At 34.4% G+C, this 23280-nt stretch overlaps 1 protein-coding gene across 1 annotated transcript; it reads right to left on the bottom strand.

The window, feature by feature from the left end:
- Positions 1-3591: 3591 nt before the first annotated feature.
- Positions 3592-22338, bottom strand: LOC100243152 (C-terminal binding protein AN). The gene is made up of 9 exons (XM_010663506.3): positions 21259-22338; positions 18812-19029; positions 16512-17094; positions 9829-9994; positions 9605-9735; positions 6274-7074; positions 6091-6138; positions 5033-5146; positions 3592-3904 (listed from the first exon to the last, which is right to left on the bottom strand). Exons 1-9 carry the CDS (start codon positions 21976-21978, stop codon positions 3830-3832), a joined length of 2856 nt encoding a protein of 951 aa, XP_010661808.1. The 5' UTR covers positions 21979-22338; the 3' UTR covers positions 3592-3829.
- Positions 22339-23280: the final 942 nt, after the last annotated feature.

Genomic DNA, 23280 nt, shown 5'->3' with positions numbered 1-23280 from the left:
ATAAAAAGGTAATGAAAAAATTAAATTATTAAAATTACATTTTTTATGTGTGGCAAAAAGAAGGATTTGTTCAACTCTACAACTCCTGGGAAATAGGTTTTTAAAAACAGTTAAGTTAAAAAACCCAACTTCAAAATTCGAATATAAAAAAGAATAATTTTTGTGATTTTTTTTTCAATAAAGATATTATGCACTTAGTTGTAATAAAAATAATTTGTTATATAAAAATTAAAATAAGTGAAGCGGTTATTTCTTTTAATTAATTTTAATTTTTATATAAAAGTGTGGTTTATTTTCTTTTCTCAAAATTTTGAAAAATCAAATTTGCCATCAAGATTTTGTGGGAAAAGGGATGTACAATATTTTGTATACAGGAAAGATAAGGGTAAGAAAATAAAAATAAAAAATATTAAAGAAAATGATTTTCTTATACTTGATTCTATTATAGAAAATCAAATATAATTAAAATTAGTTTAAAATTTATATATATTTAAATTATTTAATAAAAAAATATATAAAAATTATTTATTAAATTTAAACCCATTTTTTATTTTTCTTTTTTTTCCTTCGCATTTTCCCTCAAATTTTATAGGAAACCAAAATAACTTAACGAAAATGATTTTCTCATATTTGGTTATCCTATTAAAAAATATCAAGTTAATTAAAAATTTATATGTTTTCAAGTTATTTAATTTAAATGAGTTTGAAGTATTATATAAAAATAATTTATTAACTTTAAACTTATTTTTTATTTATTTTTAATTTTTCTCTCCATTTCCTTTCTATTGTATTTTCCCTCGAATTTGTCGACAACCAAACATAGCAAGAAATATCCCCTTTGGAAGTATCCATAGGAATATAGGAAAAGGAAGGTTCAAATATAGGGAAAGGAGGGAGGGAGGGAGGGCCCCATAATATCATATGGATTGGATTGAGGGATTCCTCAGACAAAAAAAAGGAAAGAATTAGCTAAGCCTAGCTGCAAACTGCAAATGAAGGGAAGTGTGGGTGGAGGAAGAGAAAGTTGTGTTAGAAAAGGAAAGATGTGGTAGAGGGAATAATTCTATTTTGGTTGATAGCATAATACACTTAGAATTATGAAATATATTATTTATTATTATTTTTATATGTCTTATTCATAGAATATATTAATTATAAATTAAGATATCCCACATATATATATATATATCAAATTTTATTTTATATATTACTTATTTTACAAAATAAAATATTTTGATTAAAAATTAAATTCGTGAGTTAAAAAAACTGAAAAAAAATACATAAAATATATTATAAAATAATAATAATAATATATGTATTATTTAATATATAAATTTTAAATATTTTAATCATAATTGTGATTAAACATAAGAGAAATTTCATATTTTTTTAATAGTAAATATTGGAATGTAATATTATTTTCATTTTAAACAAATATATATATATATATATATATATATATATATATATTATATTCCTATCATATTCCATCAATTAAACCTAACTTAGTAATGCTTGTAAAATGTAAGGTAAATCAAATTTAATGCAAAATTTAAAATATTAAGATTATCCTTTATGCATGGAAATAGAAGTTAAAAGGATTTGTTAAACAATTGAAAAATAGTTAAGAAACAAAACTTTGTTTCAAAAATCAAATAGAAAAACTAATTTTTTTTCATCTATTCTTTTTTAAAGATATTATGCACTTGTAATGGAAAAGTTTATATAATATTTTTCAAAATTTTAGACATTTATCATACTACTCCTCCATAAAAGACATGTCTAATTAAATAACCCATTTTCAAAACATATTCTTAAAAACTACACAAAACATGTTTTCTAAATTAAAAAAAACTGTTAAAATTGCTTTAAAAACCTGTAAGGTAATGTTTGATCTTCAAAGAATTCATGAAAAAAAAAAAAGTAAAAAAGAATGATAAAAAATAGATTTTAAAGTACATAAATTATTTTTATATTTTGAAAAACTAATTTTTTTCATCTATTCTTTTTTAAACATATTCTGCACTTGTAATGGAAAAGTTTACATAATATTTTTCAAAATTTTAGACATTTATCATACTACTCCTCCATAAAAGACATGTCTAATTAAATAACCCATTTTCAAAACATATTCTTAAAAACTACATAAAACATGTTTTCTAAATTAAAAAAAACTGTTAAAATTGCTTTAAAAACCTGTAAGGTAATGTTTGATCTTCAAAGAATTCATGAAAAAAAAAGTAAAAGAGAATGATAAAAAATAGATTTTAAAGTACATAAATTATTTTTATATTTTTTTTATAAACAAAGTGTTTTCAAATAACATCTATTAATTATTTTTAATTTTTTTTTATCTATGTTTTTAAAAAATAATTATATAAATTTAAAAAATAAAACCCTACATATAAAATTTATTTTTAAAATATATTTAAAAACATAAAAAATATATTAAAAATATTTGAAATTCCTAAGTAGACATTTATTTTACAAAAATTATTTTCACAACTATTTTTAAAAATAGTTACCAAACATAGCCTTTAATTTCTCATTTTCTTTTATTTTAGCTCACTTCTTTGTGTTGCATTTTCTCTCTACAATAAACACACTTATACTGCGACATCCCACATCGAATAGGGAGGAAAGTTCCTGACGTTATGTAAATATGGACTCCTCGTAATCCTATAAACGTGTTTTAAAGTTATGATGACCCCTTTGGGTTAAAAGCGGACAATATTTACACCCCTCATAACCCTATAGACGACTTTTAAAACTGTGAGGGACCCCTTTGGGTCTAAAACGGACAATATTTACACGATTGCGAGCAAATCGTTACATATACTATATTTCTTTCTTTTTTACTCTAGGGCCAAGCAAAACATAAAACCTACCAAAAAAGGGATAATACGAATTCAAAGAATGCGAAAGAGGGTGGGAAGGGGGATGTACAACTTTTGGTGCGGAGGAAAGACATGAAAGATCCCTTTTGGAAATATCCATTGGAATAAAAGGAGGGAGGGAGGGACCCCATAGGGAATGGGAGGGAGGGAGGGAGGGAGGGAGGGACCCCATAGGGCATAGGAGGGGGAGGGAGGGTTCCTCAGACCAAAGCAGGAGAAAGAAGAAGAAAAGGAAAGAGTTAGAAAGAAAGGGACTAAGCTTGATTGTAAATGGAGTGAAAGTTGGGTTAAAAGGAAGATGCCAGGCGTGTAGTTCTAAATTCCCTCCGCCTCTCCTTGGATTCACCGAATGAATCAACTTGTGTTTGGCTTTCTTCTGTTGGGGGGTGTGTGGTGGTCCCGACTCCAGAGCACACACTAGGAGATTTTTTATATTTTTTTATTCTTTTATTTCATGAGGGCTGGGGCTAGGCTACCAGATCAGATAAGTAGAACACTGATCCTGGAGATAATCCTAAGAATAAGATTTTAAATTAGAGTTGAACTAGGGCGGAAGAGTGCGCCTCAAGCAAAGTTTACATGCCACGCAACCATCATTACCTTTATCCTAAGGTTGCGTGGTGCCGTTCGCTTCTAAAAGATATGACATGTCCAACTTTAAATTTATATATACTTTAAATTTATATATATATAATGGACAAAAATGAATATATATATATTGAAGAAGAAGCTCAGTGCATAATGAAACCATGAGAAATGTCTCGTAGAATTATAAAAACACATTTCACAACAACTAGGGAAGCAAATGAAGCAAAATCAAGAAACACAATACAAAATCAGAGATAAAACAGGATTAAAAATTGAATGCTTTACAACCACAAAGCTGTTTTAAAGTGTTGCAAACCTCATAGGTTGGGCGTGTGACCGCAAAACTAATCAAGCCAGCGAGTCACTCCATCTTCTTCTCCAACGGCTGCAAGAATCTCGACTCGCACATCCAAAACAGCCTGCAGATTGATCAAACAATGGTGTGATGTATCATAATTTTATGGGAGCCTTTAGTTGATGCATTCAATCTATTCATTGTGAAGAGTAAGTGGTCATAATGTCCGTAAATTTCGAAATCTATCAGCTCCTTGCCAATTGAACGATGTCGGGGTTCTTGAAGCCACCACTCACCAGTTACAGTGAGCCAAGTCCCAACATGGAGGAGCAGAAAAACGTGGTACTTCAGTACCTTGGTTGTTAAATCCCACTGTAAAGTGATGAAGGTGATGAATCATCCCCCACATTGTAATGAGGGGAGCTGTGATATCCGACAATAAATATCTATTATCTTGCTAATGTTTGACTAAGGGGGGAATAGGGCCTATTACAGGCTTGAAAAAGACTTGGGTTTTCCAAGTGAAAGGGTCAAGGTTTCCTGTTGATCGTACACATCCAGCAGGGCCTCATTGGGATTTAAACCTGTAGTTCTAGAAAGGTTTCATACATTAAAAAGGAAAAAGGGATCTACACGTTACTAGGGCACAGTTGCATACATATATATTGGGCAAGGTAACTGAAGCTTTGCCCTCTTGGCTCCTAGTCCCACTATCATGTACTCAAATGGACATTGTGGTTCCCAGTCCACTACCCGTGTCCTCCAATGGACCTTGTGGGGACCGACCTTCATTCCTTACTTCCATGAAAAAGGTGTAAAAAAAAAAAAATGGCCTTTCAATTTTGGGAGTTGAACTTGGAGTACAAGACAAATTTTGATCATCAGGATTGGGACATGAGCATTCATCTTATGATTTATGAACTTCCCTTTCGAGGGAAGCACTATCACAACAGCTGTTTGGGTGGTTCAAGATATTTTGTGTGTGTCCAATCAACTATCTTAAAAGGCAATAGAAGTAATCAAAACAGCTATTTGGGTGGCTTGTGATATTTTGAGAATCCATATGCATACAGTTGAAACATTATATTATACATGAATAAGTGCATATATGCATATAGGTGCTATGGACCAATAGAGTATTTCAGGGAGTTGGTCATCTATGTTCAAAATGATAAAAAGTTTATTGTTAGGAGGATTTATAACTGAACCCAATTAGGCAATATTGAATCTTTAAGTCAAGCAAGGAGCTTACCAATGGATTTCTACAGTTGACCAACCTACATTCCTCCAAAGAACCTTCCAACATCCAACTCTCCCAAACATCAAAGCTGTGACTGGCAAATACAAATTCCATTCTTCTATTTATCTGCATCATCAAAATATAATTATACTATATTCCCTAAAGAATATAAACATCAGTATGACTACATATAATTTACATGCAGCATCTTATGAAAATTATTGTTCAAATATTAAAACCCATCATATGCATTAGATCACTTTTGTTGTGGTAATAACCAAGTACATAATGGCAAAATAGAAGTATAAACTTTGAGAGTGAAAATATAAAACACTTTCAAACTCAAAAGGATCCAAATGTATTTTGCTTTCATTTTTCTTTGACCTCTTTTACCAAATAGAGAATTGGCAAAAGCAAACTGTTAATTTGTTACCAGAAATACTGCCCAGAACTCATTGTCAAACAACTGCCATCATGTGGACCAAGAACTGGTTGTCAAACAACTGTTATTGCATGGATCATGAGTTAGAATCCACATTTTGTGCATAAACTCCCAGATTTCAACCAGAAGTGCTAATGCTAAAATGTCAATGGTCCCCTCCACTTACTGACCCCAGAGGGGGGAGGGGGGGGAAGAGAGAGAGAGGGTAAATAAGCAAAATAAAAAATTTATAATTCACATCCTCCAGGAGGAAACAAACATCAATGACCTATTATAAATATATTTTTTAGCTCCAAATTAGACTTCTTGGAATGAACCTAGATAATGCATGTAAAGTCTAAATCTTCGTGTACTCAATCCAGAAAAATGATTGCATTTCACATAAATGTAATTCCAAATCATATCCAATCCCACAGCCAATCAACCTTGTTTAGGCAAATGTTTGAATCTTGGAAAGGAGAGGAGAATGACAAATAGTTTGAAAGAAGAATGCATTGTAAGTAATTTTCAGCATTTCTCTTTCCTTTACTTTTCCTTTCCTAGATCCAAATGGAGCTCACAAAGTTTTTTTAGCAAGTTAAAGAACTTGACAAATGATTTATAAGAACTTGTAAGGAGTATAAATTACCTGCAACAACTTTCCTCCAGCAGCAAAAGATCGCAAACCAATTGTGTCCTGAAGCAGGCACACCCATACAATTTTATCAGTTAACCATCATAACAATGAATGCACCAGTTTCCACTTGCCACCTTAAATTTGAATAGAGTAACATAGGCTGAACAGAAAAGAAATATACTCCTGTTAACTAACCTTGCTTCTGAAAGCAATGAGGAACTGTGCTGCAGGATCCCTTTTTGTTACATTTGACATGGTATCTAGGAACCAACCACCACCTTGAACTCTTTGCCTGGAGACATGGAGGGCAGCACGATCTCTTGCATGTAATGCTATAACATACCCATCTTTCAGCAGCACTTCACCAGGCTTGCTTAGCCTCATGCTAGACTTTAGAAGCTGCTCTGAAGTTGATTCTTGTACTGATTCTATAGGTGTTTTCCTACTCCTTGAGTCTTCAGGGGAAGCAAAACGAGAGCTAGAACTTAACACCTGATCAGTACCACTCATAGCAGTGTCATCTTCTCGATGTGAGGTGCTTTCTTTTTCTAAAGCAGAGGGATCATCTGATTTTTGTAGAGATCTCTGGCGGGCATGCCTTTTTTTGGCCTTCTTCCCTGATCTGCTGCGCTTTCCTTCAGATCGATTGGTTGTATTTTGAGATAAACCTGAACCCTGATGCTGGCTAGGAGACTCATTTGATTGATTAGTACCCTTTTTCTGAGAGCTTTCTGGGCTTACAAGAACATCATCTGTCAACTGCTCACCAACAGAACCTTGCAAAGCAATTTCCTTGTATTGTTTATCAAACTGTTCGTTTTCATAGACTATTTCACTTTCCTCATCCTCCTCATCAGATACAGTATTCTTTGGAATGACACCATCAAAGAAATATGTCTGTAATATACAAATAGTTTTCTCCCTTATCTCCATCCAAACTTCTTCACTATAATCTGCACTGCGTGGAAGAATCAATACATTGGGCATTTCTTTTACCTGAAGCAAAGTCATGATGGGGCTAATTAACATCGCCTTGATATACAATGCAGAATTGTTAACTCATAAAAAATATTGTGTATGGCTATTTTATTTTTCCGCATCATATATTGCATAGTATCATGTATCTTAAGTTATTTTATATAGTGAAAAATGAATAGAAAAATATATACGCATATAGATACATATTAGAAGCATGAAATATAGAGTAATATAGAATTCAGTTCATGAAAGATAGTAGGAATAAAAGAGGTTAACCGATATCATATCATATGAAAACATTGAATACTAAAGTTTTAAAAAGATTGAATAGTAGAGTTTTAAAAGGTTCAATGTAACAAAATGAGTTTAATTTACAGGTTCATCTCAAAATCCACAATAACAAACTTTTTGAATATGTAGTTATGATTTTCTATGGAAGCTTAAATGTCACTCTCTGATTTTGATTCCAAAGAAAGACGGAGCAGAGGACCTGAAAGACTTTACATCCCATCAGCTTAGTTGGGGGATTATATAAAGCTCCTAGAAAAAGTCTTGGCTAATAGGCTCAAAAAAGGGGTGGAAAAAGTTATTTCAGTTTATCAGCACACGTTTGTGGAAGGCAGACCTATTGGATGTTGGTCTTATTGCAAATGAGGTTATAGATCCAAGGTTAAAGAAAAAAGAGTGCCAATAGTGGGCTTATTTTTAAGATATCAGCACACGCTTTTTTACACTTTTCCAAGAGTCTTGAACCTCAGGCATAGGCATGAATTTTAGTTCAGGAGAGGATAAGAAAAGCTGGATCTTACGATCCTTAACATGAAGCTTCATAGCAGAAAGTTGCCTTTTTGGCACTTTTCCAAGAGTCTTGAACCTCAGGCATAGGCATAAATTTTAGTTCAGGAGAGGATAAGGAAAGCAGAATCTTATGATCCTTAACATGAAGCTTCATAGCAGAAAGTTCAAAGATACAGGTCACAGGTGCAACTAATTGCATTGCCATGCCACATCAGGAATACTTGGTAGATAAGATAACTTGTCAGGAGAGAATTAGACCATCAAATTTCACACCAAATTTGAAGCAGATATTTCTACCAGCATTCCTAATTCTAGGCTATCACTTCTAAGTAAGTCAGGGCTTGTCCAGATGATGACAAATTTAAAGCTCAGGATTAATTCTACAGTAATAAAACCTTGATATTTTGTTTCTAATCCTTAAAGAACGAAAAAGAAGCAGCCTAATCAGCAAAGAGCCACAAAGTACAGATTAGTCAACCCAACTGCTATGTACTGTAAGAAGGATGGTTTATGGTTGGCCTATAATCAAGTAAAACTCTGGGCAGAAGTGAAACATAAACTATAAAAGGCACATGAATATATTCTGATAGTCTTAGCCAAGTTCTGATATTAGGAGAAATACATACCCGCAGATATATGCACACACACACAAACAATATATGCATATACATACACATGCATGTAAAACAAAAATACAAAGAACTGTGTAGGTGCCCCAAATGATCACCCTTCTATGATAAAGGAAGTCAAATGAGCAAGCCTCTCCACTGAACAGAACTTTAGTTCTGCTGTATACTAAATTTTTTTTATCTGGAAAAACAATGATTTATTGAATAAATCAGAAGTACGATAAGGATGAGTTGTCCTTAAAAGGAGAAATACTAAAGAATAAGGCAAAAAACCAAAATGCACGCATAGAGAAATAGAAAACAAAAGCACAAAACTCAAAGAGGCATGCACTCCCCCACAAAGAACTGTAAGAGTAAGGATTTTTAGACATCATTCATGCATACACAGACACCGAGGAATCTGCTTCATAAGCGTGGCATGGGTAGTCTATGATCAGACAGTGGGAGTCTTACTTCCAAGTGAGAGGTCATACCAATCACAGGTAACCGTAAGGAGTGGCAGCAAAACTTTTGATTGATCAATGCAAGTAAACTGTGCTTAGACACTTTGGAGGCCCAACAAGAAAGGTGTTAGTGCATCATTGGGTTGATAATGCTAATTCCTCTTTCTGTGCTACTCTACTCCTAGGGCAGGAAAAAGAACAAACTGTATGTGAGAGTTTCCCTTCATATGGCTCGAATTTCCATTCATAATTTTCTGTATTGCTTTACTTACCCTTAATGAACCTTAAATCTGTGTTCATCTGTTTTCATGTCCCAAACAATCATAAGCAATCACATAAAACTTTAGATAGATACCTTTACAGATAACAATATATACCTGATCAAGAGCGTAAATCCCTTTTTATGGGTAATTTTTTGGAGTGGGTCAAAGCGGGTTTAAAGGATGTGCACATGTCTTCGATAAATTTTGTAAATTGGTTAGGTTGTAAGTAAGGGGAGGGATCGTTTTTTGTTTCCCTCATCTCGTGTTTGCCCTATGGCACTCTTGCATATATCTTGTGTGCTTTGAGTGCCCTTCTTTTGGCACTTTTTAATACCTTGTTCTCCATGCTTATCCAAATAATAATAATAATGATACCTATTATTAAATATTCATACCCTAAAACTAGTCATCATACCCATGCTTCCATCCATTGCGGCCCTTCAGCACCATCCAGAGCACAGCCAGCAATGGTGCCGTCAATCAACAGCTGCTTCAGAGCACAATCATCCAGCAGCTGACTGCTCCCCGTATTCACAAGAAATGCCCCTGCACAGAAGAAACTGATTAACTGTTAAAGCAAATAGGGGGGAGGGGGACTTGTAAAAAGTTTATAGAAAGTATATGTCAAAATAAAAATACCAGGCTTTATGTGCTGTAAACATTCTGCATTGATGATTTGAACCGTTTCATTTGTTAGAGTACAATGAAGGGAAACAAGGTCACTTGCAGCGAGTAAATCATTGAGAGTATCCATTCTTCGGGCAGCTGGAGGAAATGTAATAGATCTGCTTAATTTTCCCTTTCCCTGTTAAATGGTTGGTTTAGACAAAATTCAATCCAAATTCTGCATGATTTTCAAGAACAAATACTTAATATATGCTGGTCAAAACACATTTAGATGCAAAAAAGTACACAAGTTTATTTTTCAATATATACATAGAGGCAAACAAAAATATATCAACACCACCTAACGAAAAGCAAACCAAAGCATGAATGACATATATGAAGGATGGCAAGCATGATATTTTTCAATTAACATTTAAACACTTCAATTTAGTGTTACAAGTCATTTCCAATTTAAGTACAGGTTACACAGATATATCTCATACTTCATTGCTGTTTTCCTCTTTTTTTGTTGGAAGAAGAAACCCACACACACACACACACATATATAAATTTATATAATAAAATAAGTCCCTTCAAATCTTAAAATGCATTTTTCATACTTTGAAATAAGAACTTCATTAATTCGATGATGTATTAAATGGTCCTATCAAGAGACATGTATTTTATGGGCAGCAGTTCCACAGAAGGTAATCAATGTGGAAAAAGCAATATATTCACAAAGGGGGAAGACTCACGTTGATCAGGAGCACCTTATCGAGTCTCCCCTTATATTTTGTGTCTTTGTTCAGTATCCTGAGAAAGGTTAGGCTGAGGCTTGAGAAGATTCAAAATGATTTCCTTTGGGGTAGTGAGGCTTTGGAGAATAAGTTTGCATTTAGTGAAGTGGTCAGTTGTGGGCACAGAGAATATCAAAAGGGGGATTAGGCATCACATGCCTGTCTTCATTTAATATGGCTCCATTGCACAAGTGGAGTTGGCGACAAGCAAATGAGAGTGGAGATTTATGAAAATAGGTTATAGAAAGAAAATATAGGGAAGGAGGATGACAGTCTTGTGAAGTGAGAGATAGGAATAGGGTTGGGTTATGGGAAGCTATTAGAAAGAATAGGGACACTTTTTAAAGTAGAGCATCCTTCTCCTTAGGCAATGGAAGGAGGATGAAGTTTTGGAAAGATGGGTGGTGTGGGGACAAGCCTCTATGTGTATCCTCCCATCTTTGTGTGCCTTGATCATTTCAAAGGATTCTTGGGTGACAAACGTTTGGGACCAAGCAGGGGAGGGAACACTGGAACCTTTGGTTTTTCAAATCCTTGAATCATTGAGAAGTGGACATTGTAGAAGATTTCTTTGCTAGGTTGCAAGGAATGTCTATGAAAAAGTACAAGGTGGTGTGATTAGACCCAAGAAAGACTAAGTTTTCTTACTCTTATGCATCTTTTAGACTATGTGGAGAGCACGAAACTAAAGGTCTTTTCATAATGTGGAGCAATCAGATCATACTCTGAAAAAATCTTTTCTTTGTAATCTTTTCTCAGTGAAGTTGTTTGTAAAGGGAAGTTCTATGTTTTTAATCGACTTTGTAGGTTGGTTAGGGTTTGGCTAAGGGAGGGGAGTTGTTCTTTTGTGTCTTCTCCTTTCCTAGTTGTGCCTTTTGGAGCTTGTTGAATACAACTTGTATACTTTGGTGCTCTTTTATTTATTTATTTATTTTTAATTTATTTTCCTTTGCTTATTAAACACACACACACACACACACATATAGATAGATAGATAGATAAACAACTGTGGGCAATTTAACTCCTAAATGCAGTCCTTATGAGAAGTAAATTGTATTACTTCAATCCAAGGAAAATTATTTGAATGAATGTATGAAGTCAAAACTACATTAGGTGTTGCTCAGCTAGATATTCATATGACATAAACTTGAAAGGTGAAATTAAAAACCATCATACCACTAAAAATTCATTCTTTGATGTTTCATCGTCTAGGACCCAACAACATGAAAACTTACACACGCTTGAGCACAATGCAACTATTTTGCTTCAATTTAGGTCTATGTTATATGGACATTCCAAGACACCTATGTCAAATATGACATGCCAAGAATTTGGGTGTGGAATACATGTACGAAGCACCTATTGCTATAATTTGTATCCACCATATATGTCCAATAAAGGAAAAAAAAAAACAATTTACGATTTATTGTAAGCAGCCTTGGACTCATGTTGGAGATTCTTAGTCATACACTTCCATTTGCTCCAAGAATTTTTTTTTTTTTTTTTTTTTAATAAGTGATTTAGTCCAAGAGATAAAACAAGAACAAAAAAGGTATTTTTAGCCTTGTCCCGTGTCTTGTCATTTAGGAATTAGAATTAAGTGATTTTTATTTTTTTTGATAAGTAAACAATGCATATAAATTAAAATGCTCCAAAAGGAGACACCAAAGCACACAGGTATACAAATAACTCCTAAAAACAAAAAGAATAAGAGAGAACACAAAATAAAACACCCTCTCTTAACCAATACCTAACCACTCTACAAAAGCGAATAAAGACAGAATCTATCTCTATCCACACCATCTTGTCTTCCCTCATACTATCAACCATCTCACCTTGCAACCTTGAAAATAAATCCTTTACATCGTTCACTTTCCAATCATTTAAACGTCTAGAGAAACAAGAGTTCCAATAACTTCTCTCCCCTATCTGAACCCATAAATTTGCAAGCCATGCCTATTTTGTAACGGCTAAAGCATATAAATAAGGGAAGGAAACACACAACGGTTCATCCTTGCACCACTTATTCTTCCAAAATTTCACCTTCCTCCCATCACTCACCACAAAAGAACTACATACAAAGTTATTCCACTCCTTCCTGATAAATTTCCAAAGCCTAATGCCATTTTTCTTTCTTCAAAGGACCACCATCCTCCCTCTTCCATATTTTCCACTATTGACTTGATTCAAAAAGGCTCCTCTTTCAATTGCATACCATCAATTCCATTTGCATAAAAGAGCCTTATTCGACAAAGAAAGGAGCCTAATCCCTAAACACCCCCCTCCCTTTTTTGCTCTTTTCCAAACACACTATTAACCATTTCACAAGATGCAACGTTTTCCAACCCGCCACCTCCCCATAGAAAACTTCTTTGAATTTCCTCTAACCATAATTTGACTTTCCTTGGAATATTGAATAAAGACAAAAAAAATAACTAGGAAGGCTAGATAAAGTACTCCTGATCAAAGTAAGTCTTCCCCACTTTAGAGATGTATTACCTTTTCCACAATGAGAGTCTTTCGCGAAACCTCTCTTCCACCCCATCCTAAATTGCCACTAATCTAAAGGTAGCACCTAGAGGCAATCCTAGGTAGATAGATGGAAGTTTGCCTTCTTTACAACCCAACTCTGAAATCAACTCCTGCACAAAATCTACTCCACCAATAGGAATCAACTCACTCTTACCCAAGTTAATTTTCAGCCCCCCTAAAGCTTCAAATCACTTGAGCAACCAACTTAAATGAACCATTTGAGCTTAGAAAGCCTCACAAAAAGCAAGAGTGTCACCTGCAAACAACAAATGAGACACCTCCTCCCCTTCACCACCTCTTCCCTCACCTTTATTCCTGTAAGATAAGTACCCCCCCTAACCCTTTTAAGAAGACAACTAAGGGCTTCCATTGCCGCAACAAATAAATAAGAAGACAAATGGTACCCTTGCTTCAAACCTCTAAAGCTTTGGAAGAAACCTATAAGAGAGTCATTAATGATCACTAAAACCCTTGTAGAGGATATGCACCATTTAATATATCCTACCGATTTTCGACCAAAATTCATATTTTCAAGAATTGATAACAAAAAATTCCAATTAACATGGTCGTATGCTTTTTCAATGTCTAACTTACACACATGGTTCAAAGTCGCAATATCGATCATTAACTCAAAGGATCATAAGGCATATCGGTTTCAGCATCTCAAATCAATATCAAATGATATGCAAAATATGTTAATTTAAGAACTCTAAAATTTTTAAGATAATTGTTAAAATTATCACAAAATAAATACAATAAGATAGACTAAAAAAAATTAATAAATGTATAGAGAGAACATTCCAGAATAGATCTAAAACTTCTTTATTTATCACCTCATATTAAATTTTAGATAAAACTAGTAAAAAAATATTTTTATAATAAATTTGTTTAAATTAAATATATTCAACCATTAAAAAATAACCATAAATCACTTTTAAAAATATAAATATCATTTTTCCTATCAAATATATTCTAAATAAAACCATTCTAAAAAAACAAGATTTTTTATTTTCATTTGAATAAATAAACTTTTATCTTAACATTTATATTCAATTTAAGTATTTATAAAATCATTATCATAAATATAATCCCAAATACCCGATCAAAAGCCTTTCTCTCCCTTTTTGAATCTTCTCTCCCACCTCCTTGCAACGCACCCATTTTTGGTCAAAAACCCCTCTCCCATATCTCAGCAACACATCCATTTCTCTACAAAATACTCTCTCACATCTCCCTCTACTACACACCCATTTTTGCAACATACCCCTTTCATCTTCTTTGCTTCTCACATCTCTCCACAATGCCTATTTCTCTGCAACATAGCCATTTCTATGTAAAATATTCATTTCACCTCTCAACAACAACTTCTCACATCATCTAGGAGGTTTATCCTTCCTAATTTCTTCATTTTTGTGGTTTTTAATTTTCTCCACCGATTTTAACTCGGTTATCAATCTAGTACTGAGCATGGCTCTTCAACACAGAGTCTATAGTCTCATTTGCTATAAGTACCCCATCAAGAATCTGTCTACCCTGTACAAAAACATTTTGTGACTTGGAAATCACCTTGCCCACCACTTTCTTGAGTCTCTTAGTTAAGACTTTTGTTAGGACTTTATACATATTGCCTACCAAGCTAATAGGATTAAAGTCTTTTAAATCCTCTGTACCCCCTTTCTCTGCAATTAACACTAGGAATGTAGCATTAAGACTTTTCTCAAACCTCCCATGGTCATAAAATTCTTTGAAAAACCCCATCACCTCATCCTTCACAAAATTCCAATTGAATTGCTAAAAAGGCAAGGAAAACCCATCCGGTCCTAAAGCCTTGTCCCCATTGAACTCTAACAAAGCATTGAAAACCTCCTTCTTTGAAAATGCTTCCTTCAACCTTTCAACCTCTAGCACTTCTAAAACTTTAAAATCCAGAGTGTTGATGCTAGGTCTCTACTCTTTTGGCTCAGATAATAGAGTGTAATAAGCCCCTACCACTCCTTCCTTCATCCCATTCTCCTTAGAGAAACACTCCTTATTAATTTTAATCCTAGTCAAGCAATTCTACCTCCTATAAGCATTAGCCATTTTATGGAAGCACTTAGTACTCATGTCACCCTCTTTAAGCTAAATCTCCCTAGATTTCTATCTCCACATGGTTTCTTCAAAAAGAGCCCACTCACTATAATCCTCCCTAGCTCTCCTTTTTGCATCAACCTCCTCAAGGGATAAGACCCCTTCCCTCTCCTTTGAATCCCAGAAACCTATTTCATTGAAGGTCCATCTCCTTCCTAATGGAAACACGATCGTTTCACATCTTTATTCCAACTTCTCAAATCAGATTTCAGTGCCTTAAGTTTTGAAGTCAGAATGAAGCTGAAGGATCCTCTAAAATTGTACCCCATCCACCACCCTTTCAGAAGGTCTTTGAAACCCCCCTTCTTTAACCACATATTTTTTAATCTAAATGGAGAACATATGTACCCCAGCACCTAAAACATGTACCTAAGTCCATGTAACATATATGTAGGGCTAATGTTAAATTTTTCAAAGATCCAAAAAACCTAAAACATGATATTTTCATCTCTTTTCCTAACCTTCTTTGTCTCAGGAAGCAAATGGCAAATGAAAGATATCTACAATTAATTGATAACATACTTCAGTTACAATTGTTGGAACCAAGCTTATGGTGAGTTTAAACCTTGACTAAAATGAAAGCAATTCAATAATTTAAGTAGCATCAACCTCACACCATCCAACACAACCTTAACATTCAAATAAACAATGATTCCAATATTTCCATTTTGATTCACTATGAGTTAATTTTAAATCAGCTTATAAACCCTAGCCACTTCAAACAGATAAAGGGAAACAATCAATCAAGTCTGACCACATTAATGTAATACTTCATAATCAAATCCAACAAAACCTCAAGATGAATGAATGATCTTTTCAATTCACCCAAAAAATAAAATATCACATTTTGGACAAATATGTTATAATTTGATTGGTCATGACATTAAAACACCCAATCCCATTCAATTCATACTCCAGCCAACATATAATTATTATCAAAAAATAATAACAATGATCATAACAGAGCTCTGTTCATCAAAACAAGAAAAAGCCCAATGAGAACTAAATCACTTAAATCTGATCAAAATAACGACTTCCAGATATGGAAACATAACACCTTTTCAGCTACCACATCAAATGGAATCAGAACTAACACGATGTGCTAAGAATCCAATGGTAATAAAAACTAAATCCTGGTCTTAATCGAATTCACAGGCTTCTGCCGCTCCTAAAACATCGATTGAAACACAAAGCACAAATTTTCCATAATTTGAGCTGTTATAAAACGTAAATCAACGAATCTTATGAAAAATTTACCTCTTGAACATCAAAATAAAGCACATTCATCTTAAACGCCAAGCTCCGAGTAGCCAAAGACCGCGCAGAGGCAGATCTACCCACAATGCCCAAAACAAGACCACGACACCTGCGCATCCCACGGCACAGCGGCTGAACAGAGCCGAGCCAGCCGGAAGCAGAGAGTGTGTGACGAGAGAGGAGGTGAGTGCGGCGGAGCAAACCGAGGAAGAGAGCCATGACCGTATCGGCAACCTCCTCGGCACGCGACGTATCGACATGGACGAGGCGGAGGCCTAGGTCAGCGGCGAGGGCGGAGTCGACGGAGCGGTCGGAGGAGCCGAGGCAGAGGAGGAGCTGCCAGGGGCGGAGGCGGCGCTGGGCGGCGCGGGGGAGGTATGCGAGGGAGTGGATGAGGACTGCGGCGGCGGACTCGATCTTTCCATCGGAGAGGCGGGCGAGGGAAACGTGCTCGACGGAGGCTATGCCAGAGAGGGACTCCTGCTCGAGGGAAGGGTCGTCGATGCAGTTAAGAGAGACCACAAGGGGGAGGGGCGCAGACCTATGATGGTGGGCCGCAGAAGCAGAGGATCTCCCTGAGTCTCTCACTATAGTCGTCATCACCTTCTTCTTCTTGAATTCTCAGAGCTTCTGGTTGAGTAGTAAGTGGCGAGGGTTTGTGGCAGTTGTCGTAATTTTGTGGAGTTCTTAGGGGTAAAGTTGGAATGGCGGATGCCCACCCTGCTTCTTCTGCTGCTGATGCGTCTTTTTTCGAGTTCTTCTCCCATGCTCGAGGCTCGAGGAAAGGGTGGAGCGTCCCCTCAATCTTTTCTTTTCCCCAAAATGCCCCTACGATTTTCTTCGATTTCAGTTATGTCCCCCTCCTTTTGTCAACAACAAATTCAAAGCCTCGATTCGTCCCTTGCTTTTTGGTCGTCTTTATTTGAATTCTTTCTTAACAACGTTGTTCTTAATATTTTCTTTCATCCCACATTTGTCCAAAAAAGTATAAAATAAAAAAAAAAAATATTGCCTTTTACATTCCAAAATACTTCCCAAGTTCTTTATCACTTATATTTAAAGCCCACTTTTTTTTTTTTAAGTATAGAAGCAATGATAATGAATACAAAAGTGTCTTAAATTATGATTTTTTTTTTCAAGTTCCAGAAAGACTAAGAAAAATAAATGCTAAGAAAAATCATTTTTTTATTGTTCGTTTAAAAAAATAAAATATAATTTAAATTAATTAAAATTTTAATTTATTTTGTTTTTATAACAAAAAGTTCAAATAAATAATTGAAAATAACATATAATAATAATTTATTAATTTTAAATATATTTTTTATTTTTCAAAAATCAAACAAAGCTTTCAAGATATAAATATGGAAAAAAAATGGATTACACAAGAGGGTGTTTAAATGACTGTCTTCTTTTTAGATGTATTCATGCTTGATCGAATCATTTAAATAAAGATATTAATAAAAATGAAATACAACTCCAAAACTTTAAATTTAAAGTGATAGAAATATAATCATGGTAATTTTTTTTATAATTAAAGAGTATTTAAGTAATAAAGGGTCCAAGATACAAGAAAGAAAGAAACAGTGAGAGTCAAAATCAACCCAAGTATGTACAGAAAAACCATTTATAATTATTCCATAGATTGACTGAGCACTGTTTACAACTATGGAAATGAATTCAAAAATGAGAACAATGTAAAATAAATAAATAAAAAGAAATCCAAAATCATGTGTTTGTATCTCCTACAATAATAACCAGAGCACAGCCTTCCCATAAAACATAGAAAAACCTCTACACAAGATAATAGAAAACATATCTATGTACTTTTTTTGGAAGCTCACAGAAACCCCATACTAACAAGCCGAGCCCACACCAAAAAGCCTATATCAAAGCTCCTGAACAAGTCACTCTGCATCTCCTGCAGCCTCATCCATCAAAACTTAAGGCTCTGCTTGTCCATGGTTTCAACCAACCTTGCATAAAATATACCCACATATTTATGATCGAGTACTCAGTTATCAGCTGAGATGGAAGAGTACGGAAGCTTGATGCGAATCTTTGTGTTAGAGAAATGTGTCGTCCTAGTAAACGAAAACTCTATGATTTCCACCCCCAAGTAACTAACCTCGTGCCTAAAGGACTGGAGCCATTGATTTACAAGTTTCTTACTCAGCCACAACCTTGGTATCTTTCAGACTTACAGGATGAGATCAGGTAGTTTTTTCGTTTCTTTTCTGTTCCTTTTCTATTGAGCAAGAACCACTTGAGTTTTCAAGTTAGACAATTAGGTTCAGAAAAACCTCCTCCTGAAGTTCCTGGTAGTTGCTTGATATGAACGCATGAGCAGTCCAACACCAATACCAATCCCAAGGCACATCCCAAGGCCAATGCCAACACCCACTCTTACACCAGCGTTAAACCATGTGAGTTGGCCATCCTCACCAGAGTACATGTCTTCTGAATGGAAACCATGTCCAATTTTCCCATCTGACTCATAATCATCATCTGCCTCTGTGATCTACATAAGCGCAAATGGGATCATAAATTGGTTAGCAGTAGAGAAACTAAATGAAACACAAATTCAGGCAGATTTTGTTTACCAGAGCAAGCTTTAGAAACCAAATGAATCAAAGCACACCTTAGACCACATTGAAATTGTGCTTCTCTATCATTCAGTCGCCAAAAAGGTTATTTGATACAGTGGGAAATTCAAAGTTACAAAACTGCACTGTAAGAATCATGTTTGCAACATATATACAAATTAAAAGTATTAATTCATTCTAGGATGTATCCACTTAATGTGGGTGCATCCATTTCATTCGGGTGCATCTGTAGGTAAAGGAGGTAAAATCACCCCACTTAAAAGATCTTCAGAATGAACTCTATCATGTTGTCACATCATTCTTATTTAATCAATATATAAATACAGGTAGATTTTTTTTTTTTTCATTTTAACTTATTCAAATTGTGCCAAATTCATCCATCAAATTTGCAGTAAACCATCTAGATAAATTAAAAAAATAAATAAATAACATAAGGTAAAGAGCATGAGTATGTCACATACCACCATCTAGAATTAAAGAATGCCCTAATCACTATTTTCTTCAACCAGTAGAGCACGAAAAAATATTGAAGCCATAAACATTTGCTTTCTAAAGAGCTCAGACACCATATGGAAACCAAAAATCAACCAGGTATAAAATTGATTTTTTTTTAATTGAGTGCCAAAAATAGGATCAATAACCTCCTCTTTCATTTTTATTTTTATTATTATTTTTCCTGATGAAATGAACCTTCTAGTTCACAATGACAATGAGGAACTTACTACAAAGAAACACAATGCAACAAGAACAAAAAATCAAAGTTATATGAATGCACGCATGTGTGTTTACCAATGAATTATCGCACTACAAATGAATTATGTATTTATCCAAGTGAAATTTTTCAATGATATAAGGGAAAATAACAACCGAATATGGTTATTGAAACAACTGCTATTGAGTATGGTGACTGTAGCAATGGTTCAACCATATCAGGAACAAGCAAATACAATCGGATATGCTCACTGAAGCAATTTCTCAAACACATCAGCAACCAGTTAATACCGCTGTTATGGCCAGTGAAACACTGGCTCAATGATATTAGCAGCTAGCTAATAACATTGGATATGATCAATGAAGCAATGGCTCAAACTAATCAGCAACAAGCACGTAGAACATTCAAGAGTAACAACAAGAAAATAGAACATTCAATAGTAGCTTATCACAAGACCCATCTTGGCAAGAGGATTAACTCTAATTTCATGACAAGCAACTGAGATATTTAGTAATATCACCAAACTTGAAACACATAATAGGATTACAAGATAAGGGAACCTTCTCATAGAAGGTCAAAAAAATTGCAATTTCATCATTAATTCACTGCAATGTAGACAATCTTTTGACTCAGTTTGTAAGCATAAATTTCAAATGGCCCTGATGAGATGTTTCTTTGATCCCATTCAAACCATTTAGATTTGCACACACAAGTTAACAATCTAAAACCCTACTTACATGGAAAAAGTTACAATAACTCAGGAAACAAGGCTTTAGAAATTAAAAACTATGAATTAAATTTTCACTGACGTGTAATCTAAAGCTCTGCTTATAAACCTTTTTTTTCTTTTTTGATAGGCAATCCAAATAAAAACACTACACCAAAGTATACAGGACAAAATCATGCATATAACCTTAAACATAACAAAATAACAATGAATCTTCAATATATATAAAGGCGGTATTGTGGACTCACTACTTTTTCTATGTTCAACTTTGGGTGGGATTATTAGTCAAACCTTAAGGATTTTTATTCTTCTGATTCTTTTAGGTTTATCTTGACCCAATCTTCGTAATTAGCTGGATAATTTCTAACTTTCCTAAAAGGCTCGGAACATTGTACTTTAACTACAACCCCGATCATTCATCTTCCAAGTCAGCAACTTAATATAAATCAATAAATCTTGTTGAAAAATTAGGGAGTTGATCACACTAATCATCTGTCTCCATTCTATTCTATCTAGGGTCATATTATATTAGGCCATCACATCTTTTCTTGCACAACATTAGTGACTGTTCCCATAAATACATACATATGAGCATTACTCAGAAACTCAACTTTTGAATGATAATATGGATCATCTCCTCTCTACGCATTCTTGGAAATAAAACAAAATAATACTGAGCTCAAACTAACGGCAAAATTCCATTACCATATCTTTCCGCTGACGAACCGTTCCATTACTGTTCTCCTGCGCCTTCCCAATCTCCTCACCCTCCGGAATTGCATCCAGCATACCATGCCTAGACGCTTTTTGCCGTGGACTTATCTGAATTGTCTTGGTGAGAATCACAGGCATGCTGGACGAACATCCCGCGATATAAACCTCAATGGAAGGCGAAGAGACCCCGAGCTTTGGCTGAAAAAAGGCTGATGACCCAGCCACAACCGAGGCGGCCGTGTAGCAATCCATGTCCCACCCGGTTCTCGAACCATTCTCCAACCCACCACTCCCATTCCCCCACGAAGATTCCATCCTCTCCAAAGACCCACATAGGATCATCTCCTCCTTCTCATACACCTCAAATTCAACACCCCCCGCAACCCTAACACTGTCTGTGCTCACGTAGATCACCTCTGACGACTCCTTGTCGAGTCTATCACGGCGAAGGGTCAACGACGCCGTTTCGGATGCAGGGATGCGTGCGCCATTGATTTCGAGAGAAACCCCAATTCCGCGGCGAATGTGGCACAAAGTGAGGTGGTCAGGGACGCTATCGATAACGCAAGGAGCGATTCGGACGTAGAAAAGCCGAATCTCAAGGGATACAGAGGGAGGCGATGAGTGCCCATCAATGATTCGATACAAATTCGACCTCGAATTCGGGCTTTTGGCGCTCGCTATTGATGAATTACCCTCTTCGTAATCCATGAAAACTGAACTAAATTCGACAATCGAAAATTATCTTCAAATTCAAGTCAGGGTTAAATCCATTAAAAACACCCACAACGTACAAAGAACAAAAATCAAGGGTATTCGATAGCAACCAGAATCGAGGGCTCTGGGCTCACGAGACTCTGAAATTGGCAGACAGATATGATCCACAATGGAGGGTTAGGGTTTAAGAACAGAGGCGGGGTCAGAGAATTATGTATGATTGGTTAGGGTTTTGAATTGGAAAAAATGGAAAAGAAAATTTAGGGTTTGGTTAGTTCAGATTTGGGAAGTGGGACTCAATTTGAGAAGAGAGAAGGAGTCAAAGAGCGAAGAGTGGCGAAACGAGAGGGATACGCAAAGGACAGAACTACCATTCTTAGCCACGTGTCTTTCTCCCATTGGCGTATTCAGTTAATCGCCATGCACCTCATGCACATATTCACAATAGCATACTTCGAATACTCTCGATAAATATAATTTTACTCGAAAATTCTTGATCTTTTCTTAATTTAAATATATTTTCTATTTCTATTTTAAAAAATAAAAATAATAGTAATTCTTAGATGAAATTCATCGACTTTCTAATTGTTAGAGAAGAAAAAATATTTCTTAAATTTCACTAATATTATAAAAAGAAAGAAAACATTCTAGGAAAACATTCTAAATATATGAATAGTTTCCAAAATATTCTCAACTTTTTTAATTGTTTGTTGACGTACTATTAAAAAAAATTGAAAAAAACCTTAAATTTATTTGAATTTTAAAAATAAATTCTAAAAAATATTATTGATAAATTAAAAATCTTATTATCATTATTTTTGTTTAAAAAAAAACTACTTTTAAGAAAATACAATGCATATTATTTTCGTATTTCGTTTGAAGAAAATAAGATTATATACTTATAATAAATTTCACAAATGAATTTTTATTTTTTTTCTATCTCAAACATTCTTCTCATTTTTTTTACATATATCATAGTATTGTGCTAATAATGTGTTGTAAAATAAAAACATGTGGAAAAAAATAAAAGAGAATAAATAGAAATATTCAAATAAAGGTATAATATTATTTTATTAGCATGTCTCCCTTTTTTAGATATTCGGGAAAATTTTACATCAATATAAATACATCCATAAGTTCCAAAAAAAAAAACAACTTTCATATAATAGTTTTCAAAATTTAATTTTCAATTATTTTCTAAAATAAAGTTCTACTTAAAGAATTTAAATATAAAATTTTACATGTAATGAAAAGTTTTCAGGGTATTCTTAATATTTTTAATTATTTATCAAAATA

Source organism: Vitis vinifera, chromosome 15 (assembly GCF_030704535.1).
Source record: "Vitis vinifera cultivar Pinot Noir 40024 chromosome 15, ASM3070453v1".
Taxonomy (NCBI): Eukaryota; Viridiplantae; Streptophyta; class Magnoliopsida; order Vitales; family Vitaceae; genus Vitis; species Vitis vinifera.
This window is presented reverse-complemented; position numbering and strand designations above follow the sequence as displayed.